Source organism: Giraffa tippelskirchi, chromosome 3 (assembly GCF_054371585.1).
Source record: "Giraffa tippelskirchi isolate mGirTip1 chromosome 3, T2T-mGirTip1v1.2.pri, whole genome shotgun sequence".
Lineage (NCBI taxonomy): Eukaryota > Metazoa > Chordata > Mammalia > Artiodactyla > Giraffidae > Giraffa > Giraffa tippelskirchi.
In genome coordinates, this window is record NC_137277.1 from 189300659 (window position 1) to 189313002 (window position 12344).

Sequence of the window (12344 nt, forward strand, 5' to 3'; positions counted from 1 at the left end):
AACAGAGGCCTTCCACTTCTCAGGTAGCAGAGTCCTGTCTGCCCCTCCTCCCGCCTAGCTGGAGTCTCGGATTTCCACTCCAGTGGACTTCTGAGATGTCCACCCCTTCCACCCATTGAGAGACCCTGAATGGAGAATCCCAGTGCAGCCCTGACTTGCTGTGTGACCTTAGCAAGTCAGTTGCCCTCTCTGGCCTCCACCCTCATTTGTAGGAGAGGGGGATTGAGTGAATGATTGCTCAGAGCCCTGAGTTTATGACTTTTAACAGCCTGTGGCGTTGACACCCCACTGCACTTCAGCTCTTATGGCACCTTGTCCATGGGTCAGAGTGGCCTGGGTTCTGACACCTATTTCTTTTTTGACCTTGGGCAGGTGACCCCCCTTTCCCTAAGCCGTAATATTGTTATCTGTAGAATAGGAATGAGAATAACATCCTCCAGGGGTGTTGTGGAAAACAACAGGCAACTGTATTAGCAAGTGCTTGGCCCAGGGCTGGCACACGGCAAGGGGTCCATACCTAAGAGTCATTACCTTCCCCGACACACGGCCATGCCTGCCCAAGCTGACGGGCTTTGCTCTCTCTGTATGATCAGGTGTGTGTCAAGGGAAATTTTCCTGGCAAACTCGGCCAGAGCTCAGCTCTTTGTCAAACACCCTACACAGGATCTGATCCCAGAGTAACAGATCAGTCCCAGTCACAGCCTAAGTGTGTGCTCCTTGCAACCAGACGCATCTCCCAGCCTTGAGTTTTGTTCGGCCACGAAGGTTTTCTTTGAGCAACCAGACTCTGCCAGTTCAACCCAGCTGAGAATTTAGCTTTGAAGCCAAGCTCAGAAATGGATCCACCCTCCCCCTCGGGTTTGTAGGGCAAAGGGAGCGGGTTGTTTCCTTGAGAAAGAGGGAAAGTTAATCTGTTGAATAACTCCAAAATAGCCTTGTTTTGACTCCCAGAGCTGTGTCAGTAAAGAAAGACCTGGACCCAGGCCAGTGACCATAGTCACAGGGGCTGCCCAGCACCTTTGGATATATTGGACATTTGTACCATTTCAAGTATGCCTTGAAATGAAATCAACTCTTGAGTATTGTTTGGAAATCTGTTGTCAGAAAGAAACATATTACCCAGAGTTTCTGTTCTGAGAACACCAGTCATGCCAGATCAGGGACGGTGAAATAGCCCACCTCTGCCACTTGCCAGCCTTGTGATCCTGGCCAAGTTATTTAACTTCTCTGAGCCTCAGTTTCCTCACATGCAAATGGAGATAATAATAGCTGCCTCTTCAAAGGGTTCATGTGGGGTTTACATGAAGCTTCTATACCTAAAGTGCTTCAAGCACGCCTTGCACAGAGTTGTGTGTGTGTGTTCAGTTGCCAAGTCATGTCTGACTCTTTGTGACCCTGTGGACTGTAGCCCGCCAGGCTCCTCTGTCCATAGGGATTCTCCTGGCAAGAATACTAGAGTGGGTTGCCATGCCCTCCTGCAGGGGATCTTCATGACCCAGGGATTGAACCCATATCTCCTACATCTCCTGCATTGGCAGGCAAGTTCTTTACCGCTGGCACCACCTGGGAAGCTCTGCACAGAGTTACTAGTTGATAAATATCAACATTTGCTATCGTACCAAAAGAAGTGATGCTTTCAAATTGTGGTGCTGAAGAAGACTCTTGAGAGTCCCTTGAACTGCAAGGAGATCAAACCAGTCAATCCTAAAGGAAATCAACCCTAAATATTCTTTGGAAGGACGGATGCTGAAGCTGAAGCTCCAATACTTTGGCCACCTGATGTGAAGAGCCAACTCACTGGAAAAGACCCTGATGCTGGGAAAGATCGAGGGCAGGAGAAGCGGGCAACAAAGGATGAGATGGTTGGATGGCATCACCGACTCAGTGGACATGGGTTTGAGCAAACTCTGGGAGATAGTGAAGGACAGGGAGGCCTGGCATGCTGTAGTCTGTGGGCTTGCAAAGAGTCGGACACAACTTAGAGACTGAGCAACAACATTGCTCTTACTTCAGTGTGGGGCCATTTCCTTGGAAAAATACGCCACAGGTGTCATTTTTGAAACTAACCTTTAGGGACTTTGGTGACCTCTAGGTTCCATCTGTGGTCTCTGGAAGAATCTGGGACCCGGGGAAGCCTAGGGACTGGTCAGCCAAGCAGCCTGGTTCTCTGTTTGACTCTGCTGCTAAGTCCGTGTGGCCGTGGGCCCGTTGCTTTCCCTCTCTGGCACCAGCACCCATGTTTTCACCTAAGAAGAGGATTGAATTGCTTGTAGGTATCTTTTAACCCTAAGGTTTTGTGTTTCTGCAAGGTGAGCTTCTTGGCACCCCAGGGCGATCCTTTGCAGCCAGGGTTCAGGGTGCGATGTCCCACCCCTCTGTGCTCGGGGCCTCTCTGAGCCCTGTGGCCATCCGAGCTCCCCTTCCTGGTTGGGTGACTTCACTTCTCTGTGCCTGAGTGTCTTCGTCTCTAGCACAGGGATAGTGATCGGATCTCCATCATAGGGCTGTCCAGAGGATTAAATTAATTCATTTTTATCAAAAGCTTGGAACAGTCCCTGGCACACAGTAAACAGCGAATACCAGGCTGGAGGTTGAGACTGAGCCCATCATAATAACGGGTCAATATCTAACCTTTATTGAGTGCTCTCTGGATGCGGGTACAAGATGCCCTCTTGTTGGATTTTCACTGCAGTCCCCTGAGGCTTTGGCAGAGGGAGAAACAGAAGGTCAGAGGGTGACATCACTCGCCCAAAGGTGCTCAGGTGACCGGCTTCACCACTGGATTCAGCCCCCTTATCCAGTCTGAGCGTCAGTCACTGCACCCCCTCCGGGCATGGGTGGGAATCCCTGGTTCCTGCCTTAGTTCTGAAGAAGCAAAGATCACTCTTCTGTGGGCTTTCTGAGCTTTACTCGGAGTGTGTCTCTAGACTCCCCAGAGATAAGCACCCCCTCTCTGTTGACTGGAGAAAGTGATTAAAAAAAAAACAAAAGAAAAGGGTGGACTTGCCTGGTGGCACGGTGGATAAGAACCCACCTGCCAATGCAGGGGACGTGGGTTCTGTCCTCAGTGTGGGAAGGTTCCACGTGCTGCGGAGCAGCTAAGCCCGTGTGCCTCACTGAGCCCCCTCCAGGGCTGCAGCTACTGAAGCCAGTGCACCCAGAACCTCGCACCCGGGGTCCACAGCACGGGAAGCCCCTGCAGTGAGAAGCTGTGCACCGCATCTGGAGAGGAGCCCCCCGCTCTCCCAAACTAGAGAAAGCCTGCTCACAGCCTCGAAGACCCAGTGCAGTTATAAATAAATAACTCTGGGGATAAAGAGAAGGGTGATGATGAGGACAGAAAAGGGGGAGGAACCCCCTCTCCCGGGGGATAAAGTGGCCGTGGGGAAGTTTCTTCGTGGAGCCGTGAGATGAGCGTGTGGTTGTCTTTGCTCCTCACGAGGTATCTGTGACTTCAGCCTGGGATTTAGCCCTAATCTGCGTTTTGGCTTCAGCCGCTGATAGCTCAGCTGGTAAAGAATCTGCTGGCAATGCAGGAGACCTAAATTCCATCCCTGGGTTGGGAAAGATACCCTGGAGAAGGGAAAGGCTACCCACTCCAGTATTCTGGTCTGGAGAATCCCATGGACTGTATAGTCCATGGGGTTGCAAAGAGTCAGACATGACTGAGGAACTTTCACTTCTGTCTTTGGGAGGCTGGCCTGAACTCCAGCTCAAGGTCACTTCCGGCATCCCAGGTCATGAGTGTGGCCCGTGGCAGTGATGGCGTGGGTGGCCGTGGTGCCTCACCAGCAAGCAAAGCCAGGAGTAGGAACAAGGCTTCGTTTGGATTTAGTGTCGTTCTCTGAATTTGCACTTCCCAGTTTAGGCAGCATCGTAGATGTGACTCAGAGCCAGTGTCTCCTCTTGTTTAAATTCAGTCAGGCAGGGACCTCCCTGGGATTTGTTCTAATATCCCAGAAGTTTCATTCTTGATGGTGATTGGCCTATACTCTGGCTAAATATTTTATTTAGCCAAAATGTATGTGCCCTCTGGTTTTCATAGGCATGGACAGTGAGCGGGAGAGTACATCACTGCAGTGAGATGTTCGCCTCCAAATCTTTCTTTCCAAGAAACATCTTCTGAGCCCCATCCAGGCGCCAGTCCCAGAGCCAGCTACTGAGGGTGGAGTGCAGGAAAGGTTTGATCTATGTCCTGAAGGTTCACCCCTGCGATTCTTGAACTTGAGATAACCAGAGAGCTTGTTACAAGTAGTTTCCTCACCCAAGAAGTAGTGCTTTTAACAGCTCCCTGTTGGGGATCCTGATGTGGTTGATCCAGAGCCTACCCTTTGAAAATCAATGGTCTCTAGGATAGGAAGGTCTGAAGTAGGAGCAGTTAGGCAACCTTGAGGCTCAGGGCAGGCTTCCTGGAGGAGATGACTCTGGAACAGTGAGTAATGTTTAGCCAGACAAAGGAAGGTGAGAAGGTCTTTGGCAGCCAAGAGCCAGCAGGAACACAGGACTGAGGCTTAGGAGGTGTGCTTCCAGACAGTTTAGTGTTTCTGGAGGGTAAAGTGTAAGTTTAGTATTGATGAACCCTGAGGCTGCGAAGAAGGCAGGGGCCAGGTCACAGGGGGCCTGAGCATCCTACTGGAGAGGTGACCCTGTCCTCAAGGCAGAGGAGGGACTAGGAGGGAGGGAGAAACAGGGGCAGACAGTCACGGTTCTGTTATTCTCCTGCTTGGCGGTGGTCACCTTCTGGGGCTATCATCATTTCCAGTCCCGAAGTGAGAAGATTGAAGCTCAGAAAAATCGGGTGAGCCGGTGAGCTCACGGCAGAGCTGGGCTCAAACCTTTCTGCCCCCAATTTGCAGAGTGTCTCCCAGGCAGTGTTTGTTGAACTGGGTACTGCTGGTCGGTCCGCAGAGCCGGCTGCTCGTAGCCTCTGTGGGTTCCTCTGGTATGTTCCCCCAGCAGCTGGAATTCCTCCTCAGGCCTTGAACTCTGCTGAAAGCGACATGTTTCCAGCCTTCCTGTTTGCCCCAAATGGTGCTAGCAGTTCAGGGCCAAAGTATATCTCCAGCCTGTGTTGAGGAAATTATCATAACCATGGAAAGAATGATGAGAGCAATAAACAGTGAATGATTACAGCATGCCAGTCACCTTGTGTGGACTCTCTCGTTTAGCCCTCCCAATGCCCCTGGGAATTCAGGGCTATTATTATTCCCTCTTCATGAATGAGGAAACTCAGACAGGATGAGTAATTTGTACCTAATCCCGAGGTTAGTAAGTGGCTCTGTCCATCAGGATAGGCTAGGTTTTGCTGCAGTAACGAATGACCTCCGTGTCTCAGAAGCTTCCAGCAAGAAAAAGGTGCATTTCCTTCAGGTTGGCTGTGGCTTTAGTCCACACTGTCCTGGTTCTGGGTCCCAGGATGACAGTGATCTTGGTCAACAGTGTTGCTGGTCTCAGGCAGAGCAGAGGGGACTTAGCAGGAAGTGACACAGATCCCTTCCCCCTACTGGCTGAAGCGGGTCATGGGGCCACTCAGCTCAGCGGGGCAGAGAAGGATCAGTTTTCCTTAGGGGGGACCAGTGCAGGGCATAGCTGAATGTCTGGAGAGCAGTGATGGCCCACCACAGGCGCGGGAGGATCCAAGCCTAGTTTACAGGGTTTGAAACCTGACTGCAGAACCCAGGCCCTTCATCACCATCCTGCTCAACGCATGTGGTTCAACCTCTTCCCGCACGTCTGAGGGCGTGCGTTTCAGTCACGGGAAACCAGCGCCTGTGGTCATGGAGAACTGGTTTCCACTCGGTAGTGAAGCAGCTGAGAGGTGCTGGGCTGTGCCCCCGGGAGGAGCTTAGGGGACAGTTGGTTGAAATGAGCGGGCCGACAACCAAAATTCATAGCAGGTCTCTGAATGCCCGTTTCAAATCCCACTTCTCGCTAACTGGAAGATGAACTGTTTTTCGCTATTACATGTGGTTCAGGAGGCGAGAGATGGGAAGGAAACAGTTCTGATTGAGGACCACGTGATCCTGTTTGCCAACACAGAAAAGTGCCCGCCTGCTGTCCACGCTCCATAAAAGTCTGTCGCTCGGAGACATGAATTAAATTAAATTTAGTCCACACTGTCTTGGTTCTGGGTCCCAGGATGACAGAGTGATCTTGGTCAACAGCGTGTCTGATCTCAGGGCAGGGCAGGAGGAGACTTAGCAGGAGACTTAAATTCCTTAATGAATTTAATCTTTACAAACCCGCAGCCTCAGGAGGGAGATGTTCTTATCCCCCTTTCTACACAAGGGGGGACTGAATTTCGGGGAGCCAGAGCTTCCTGGGAGCAGCCTCCATTTGGGCCCCCACATGCAGGGCCAGCTGTCAGGCTGCGTGTTTGACAGACGTTCTCTGTGCTGATCCCCACGGCCACTCAGAAGCCGGGTACGCTTATCCCCAAGCTCGTCTGTGATACACGGACAATAAAAAGTAAAACTGCTTCTGGGATAAGATAAGCCATTTGAAGTGCAAAGCACAGTGGCAGTCATGTTAAAAGTCCTCAATAAACATTAACCCTTCTGTTATTGTCACCATCATCTGCCTTCACTGCAGCACTGGGCTGTTGTCCAAACTCCAGGTTCAGTTCAGAGTTCACCCTGGCAATGACTGCGCCCTCCCACCCTTGTCTCCCGTCCCGCTCCTTATTGCCCCAAGGCGCCGCGGGCAGAGTGTCAGACAGGAAAGTTGGCCTTAGTGACGGGAGGGATTCTCAGGATTCACCTGACCCCAGTTTCCATCACTGCTTCCCTTTTGCCATGTTTTGTCACATTCAAATCTCAAGTCCAGATAGTTCTAGCTTTTGCCCCAAAGCCAAGGTCCCCAGCACAGACATTTCTCTAACCCATGTCTGAAAGGGTTATTCTCAAGGGAAATTGGTTTCCAAACGTCGCAGAGGGAGGTAGGCGCAGATGGCAGAGTGCGGGGTGGGGAAGGAAAGAGTGAGGTGATGGAGTCTGTAACTCTGTGTAAAGATACCTTCGTGCCTCTTTTGCCATTATTGTTATTACCTCTTTGTCTTTTCATTATTTAAATTGCAACCCTGTTAGGATGGACCAACTGGGTAAGTAGCATATCCCACATACTCGGATTCCCAGCTGGGTTTTTAGACCCTTTCAGCTTTTTTAAGACCATCGATGATGGGTGGGCCTGGGGTAACCTTGGTACCTCACTCTGCATGATAGAGCTCCCAGCACGGATGCTAGTTTTCGGGGTTGGGCGTCAAGGTTGCCCAGGCACCGCCGGCCCTAGAGAGCAATCTCTTCTCCCGCAGGTCTGCCGAGGCATCCCGGAAGAAGAAGGAGAACAGGAGGAAGTGGAAGCGCTATCTGCTGATAGGCCTGGCGACTGTGGGAGGCGGGACGGTGATTGGTAAGACGGGCCGGTGGCACGTGGCCGGGCCGGGCGAGGGTGGGGACTGGCTTGAGGGCACACAGTCACGATGGACTGCTTGCTCCTTTGCGTGTTGAAAGGCCTTTGCTCTCTCCCACTTGCTCTGGGGAGAAATTGAGACTGCTTGCCGCATCGCGCGCTCCTGTGTGGTCTGGGCCCCTCTGCGCACCGCTGTCTCCCAGCTCCCTGCTCGAGCCTCCCTGGGCTTCAGCAGCACCGCTGGGCCTTCCCCCGCATCCCCCCACTGGGCGTCCACTGCAGGGGGATCAGCTGGGAGGGCTGCCTCCCCGCCGCGTGCAGAGGCAGTGTGTTCGCGTGTATGTCGGGGGCCGCGTGCTCACGCCCTCCTGTCCCCCCACGGGCGGCTGTCCTTGCAGGCGTCACTGGGGGCCTGGCCGCTCCTCTCGTTGCTGCCGGAGCCGCCACTGTCATCGGCAGCGCCGGGGCTGCGGCTCTGGGCTCAGCAGCCGGCATCGCCATCATGACCTCGCTGTTTGGCGCGGCCGGAGCCGGCCTGACAGGTAAGGCTCCAGAGGAGCGGCGGCCGTGAGGGGTCTGCGGCCCCGGGTGGCCGAGCCCCATAAGGGACAAGCCCAGATTCTCACCAGGGGGACTCCCCGGGAGACGGAGGAGGAGGAGGACGTGGCTTTCCTCTTCTCTGAGTTCCAGAACTTGCGGCAGGTTCGGCACGGATCAGGGGAAGGGCCGAGGTTGTGAAACTGCACCCAGTGTAGACTCTTTAGGGAGGGTCTTATTGGACCTCTTGTCGCCACTCAGGAAGTTTCCAGGCGGGCTGCCTCAGAGACGCTTGAGCTTCCCCGTGTAAGAGACCCACAAGTGGCTACTCTCCGTTCACCAGCATCCCCTGGGTGGGGGCGGGAGGGAGTCTTTCCAGCCTGTGTGTCAGGAGGCCCCTCATCACCCCGTTCCCTGCTCCTCTCCCCAGGTGGCCTGTGGCTTCCCACATTAAGAATCTTGCTCATGGGAACTTCCCTGGCGATCCAGTGGTTAAGAACTTTGCCTTCCAATGCAGGGGATGAGGGTTTGATGCCTGGTGCAGGAGCGAAGATCCCACATGCCTTGCGGCTAAAAACACCATAATAAATAGAAGCAGTATTGTAACAAGGTCAATAAAGACTTTAAAGATGGTACACATTTTTTAAAATCTTAAAAAAAAATCTTGGTCAGCTCACACCACTATTACTAAGATGGGTGTGCTCCACTCCTGAAGTCCGTGGGCAGGAAAAAGATATAGTGCCCACCGAATCGGGACAGAGCAGTGGTTTATAAACTTGAGTTCTGAGTTTCAACCCCAGCTCTGCCACTCGGGGGCTCAGCAGCCTTCGGAAGCTTCTTACTCTCATCTGTAATTAGGGACAATCATGGCGCCAACGTTAATGAGTTCAAAAACGAGCTGTGTGTTGAGGAACAGGGCACACAGCTGGCACTCCCCGTGAGTGTGTGGGTACACAGAGCCACGCTGACTAACATCTCCCAGGGTCCCCAGCCACCCCCATCCTCATTGTTGTATCTGGGTCTTCAGGATACAAGATGAAGAAGCGTGTTGGGGCCATTGAGGAGTTCACATTTCTGCCTCTGACAGAAGGCAGGCAGCTGCACATCACCATCGCCATCACGGGATGGCTGGCATCCGGAAAATACCGTGAGGACTGGGGGCAGAAAAAGATGCAGAGTGGGTGGGTGTTGGCTGAGCTGGGTCTGCTGCTGTGGGCCAGACACTGCCTAGGCTTTTGGCCGGTGTATGTCCTTAGTGGGGTGGGTAGGAGAGCCCGATTTTTCAGAGGAGGGGACTGAGGCTCAGAGTGGTAAGATAACTTCGTCTGCCTTCCCATCCATCCATCATCTGTTTGTCTATCCATCCATCTACCCACCCAGCCACATCCATCTGTCCATCTATCCATCCATCCATCATCCATATAACCATCCATCCATCTGTTCATTTATCCATCCACCCACCCACACATCCACCCGTCAGTCCATCCTTTCAGCAGGCTTTACAGAGTACGGAGCACACTCTGTGCCAGACACTGAGCCAGGCCCTAGGAATCCATGGGTGAGCATGCGGTCATGGCCTCTGCTCCCATGGAACATATGGTCCAAGGCAGGAGACAGATCACTGAGCAGAAGATTACAGGGACATGGCACATGGTATGCATGGCACAATAGGGGAAGTGCAGAGTGTTTCTGGGGAGTGAGGGAAAAGTCACTAGAGGTAACTTTTTAGGCTAGGTACTAGCTGGGATTAGCCAGGTAAAGAAAGAGAAAGCAATAAATACCAAGTAAAAGGACAGCGTGTCGAAAGGCCTACCGGTTCAAAAGAAGCACAGGATGGCTGAAGCAGGAGCTGGAAAACAGGAGTTTGGGGCCGGGGCGGGGTAGGGGGCGGGGGTGGGCGCCAAATCACACAGGAGCATGTGAGCTGTGGCCAGGAGTCTGGACTTATCCTCAGAACAGATGGAGGTTAGCAGAGGACTTTTAGCATGTAAGTGAGAAATCAGTACATCTTGGCTGTGTGACCTCAAGCCATTTACTTAACCTCTCTGTGCCTTGGCTGTTTCACTTGCAAGGTAAAGCAGATTATCCTTGCCTTTCAGGGTACTCACAAAGATTAAACAAGGTAACCTGTAGAAGGTTTTTAGTGACATTCCACAAGCATTACTTGGTTCCCTTTGCTGCTGTAATTTGAACATGTGTGATTTGGGGGACTTCCAGCCAGGGTGGCCCTGAGGAATAAAAGTCCAAGGTCCGCTTCCTGCTGGCTCACTGTTGCAGGTGCCCATGTGAGGCTTAGCAAACAGGTCATCATCCAGGGAGAGAGCAGGGTGGGCCCGGGAGGCTGGAGCATCCCAACCAGATACACACGCTCAGAGCCTGATGAGTTCCCAGGGTGGAAGCCACAGTTCTGAATGACATAGCAGGAAGCAGGTGAGAAAATACCTAGGCTCTGTTGAGAGGCTTTACTGGGCCCCAGAATCTTACTGGTGAGGCTTACCCTGGCCAGTCCCTACACAGCAGTCTCTGGCATTGACTGAGCACCTAGCACCCTGAGTCAGGCATTTCACCCACACGCTAGGAACCTGATGTACATTACCTCGCGTGGCCCTTTGAAGTAGAGCTATTCTTTCCCTGATCTGGATGAGGAGGAAACCTCATGGTTTGTCTGTCACATGGCAGACAGGTGGCACAGCAGGGTTCCACCCCAGGTCTCCTGACCCTGGGTTCACGGGTTCCTCTTCATTTGTTGCATGGTACTGTCTGTGCTATGGAAAGACCAAGATAGGAAGGGAGGGCGAAGAGTCTAAGTGAAGGAATTTGCAGCTCTGACCAGTATGGAAAGCAAATCTTTTATGGTTGTTTTACCCCCTTGCTGAGTTGGCTGAAGGTCAAAGTCAAGTTCATTTGGGGGAGCGGGGGGTGGGGAGGAGATTGTCTTCAGTGCTCTCCTCCAGCAGCCTAGTGCAGTATGCGCCACAGGCAGAGGGGGCGGTTATAAGAAATGCAGCCGAACTAGACAAAGTTCTGGAGGGAAATATCACCTGCCTCCTTGACGCCAGGAAAAAAGTCTCATATCATCGCAGGCTTGCTTCTGCCTGTGATAGGAACAAATGGACTTTCTTGGGTCTGTCCCTTTATTAAATAGGATTGTATGTAATCATGATAATGGTCTAGTAGCTCACCACTGAGCCAGGCATTCTGCATACATTGGCTCACTTAGGCCCTCATGTTGAGCCACAAAGATGGGCATCATTATCACCCCCATTTTACAGATGAGGAAACCAAGGCTGATAAGGGCTACCCAGAGTCACCTTGCTAGTCAGGGACTAGGGTACAGCTCACCCCCTTTCTCTCTGGCTCCGTGGCCCATGTTCTTGGACACAGGGTGATAGAATGCAGGAGAGCACTTTATAGTTTACATAATGCTTTTCATGCAGCCTATCATGTGATCCCCATAACCCCTGTGAGTCAGATGCCCTCTTTCCATTCTGACACCTGCAGAAACTGAGGCTCAGAAGGGCAGTGTGCCCTGCTGTGAGCCTCGGGACCAGGAAGCTGCCCAACTGGGTCCAGAGCCTGGGCCGGCATCACAGCCCACCACACACACACATACATGCGCACACACGTGCACATATTTACACACATGTACACACGTGTGCGCATACCCACACGCAAACAGTCACACCTATGCACACACATGCTGCTGCTGCTAAGTCACCTCAGTTGTGTCCGACTCTGTGTGACCCCATAGACGGCAGCCCACCAGGCTTCTCCGTCCATGGGAGTTTCCAGGCACGAGTACTGGAGTGGGGTGCCATTGCCTTCTCCGGCACACACGTACATGTGCACATATTTACATGCTTGTGCACACATACACACACACACATAACATGTACACGCATACACGGACACATGCTTGCATATACGCACATACATGCATATGCAGCCGTGCACATGTACATGTACACATTTATGCAATACGTGTACACAGATACGTGCATGCATACATGTATATACACGGACACACTTACACATACATGCACACACGCACACACACAATCTGCGCGCATCCTCTCTCAGGGCTGGCCGTCTCCTCTTCCATAAGTAGAGACAGTTAACCCCTGAGCTGCTGCAGAGCTCTGCCCAGGTCCCTGCAGAGAGGGGGAGCAGCCCCTCAGGGGGCTTTGGGTCGGGCAGGTCGAGGCGCCTGGCTGAGCTGGAACCTGGAGGCAAGGGGAAGCTGTCTCCTCCCTTCACTCATCCTGCTTTCATGAGGCTTTGTGAGTCGAGCGCTGGAGAGACATCTACCAGACGAGGCAGAAATAAATGGATAATCGTCGGCCGTGATGCGGACTCAGGGCAGGAAAGCGCAGGCTGTGTGAGACCCATCAGAGGGCTAG

General features: G+C 52.6%; 1 protein-coding gene across 16 annotated transcripts in view; it reads left to right on the top strand.

The window, feature by feature from the left end:
- TMCO4 (transmembrane and coiled-coil domains 4) overlaps positions 1-12344 on the top strand; it is a 101302-nt gene that overhangs the window by 37669 nt on the left and 51289 nt on the right. For all 16 annotated transcript variants that reach the window (XM_081574863.1, XM_081574858.1, XM_081574852.1 and 13 more), the window contains 3 exons: positions 7310-7407; positions 7806-7949; positions 8972-9091. In XM_081574863.1, the coding sequence (XP_081430989.1) occupies positions 7310-7407; positions 7806-7949; positions 8972-9091 (362 nt within the window). The remainder of the gene's footprint in view (positions 1-7309; positions 7408-7805; positions 7950-8971; positions 9092-12344) is intronic.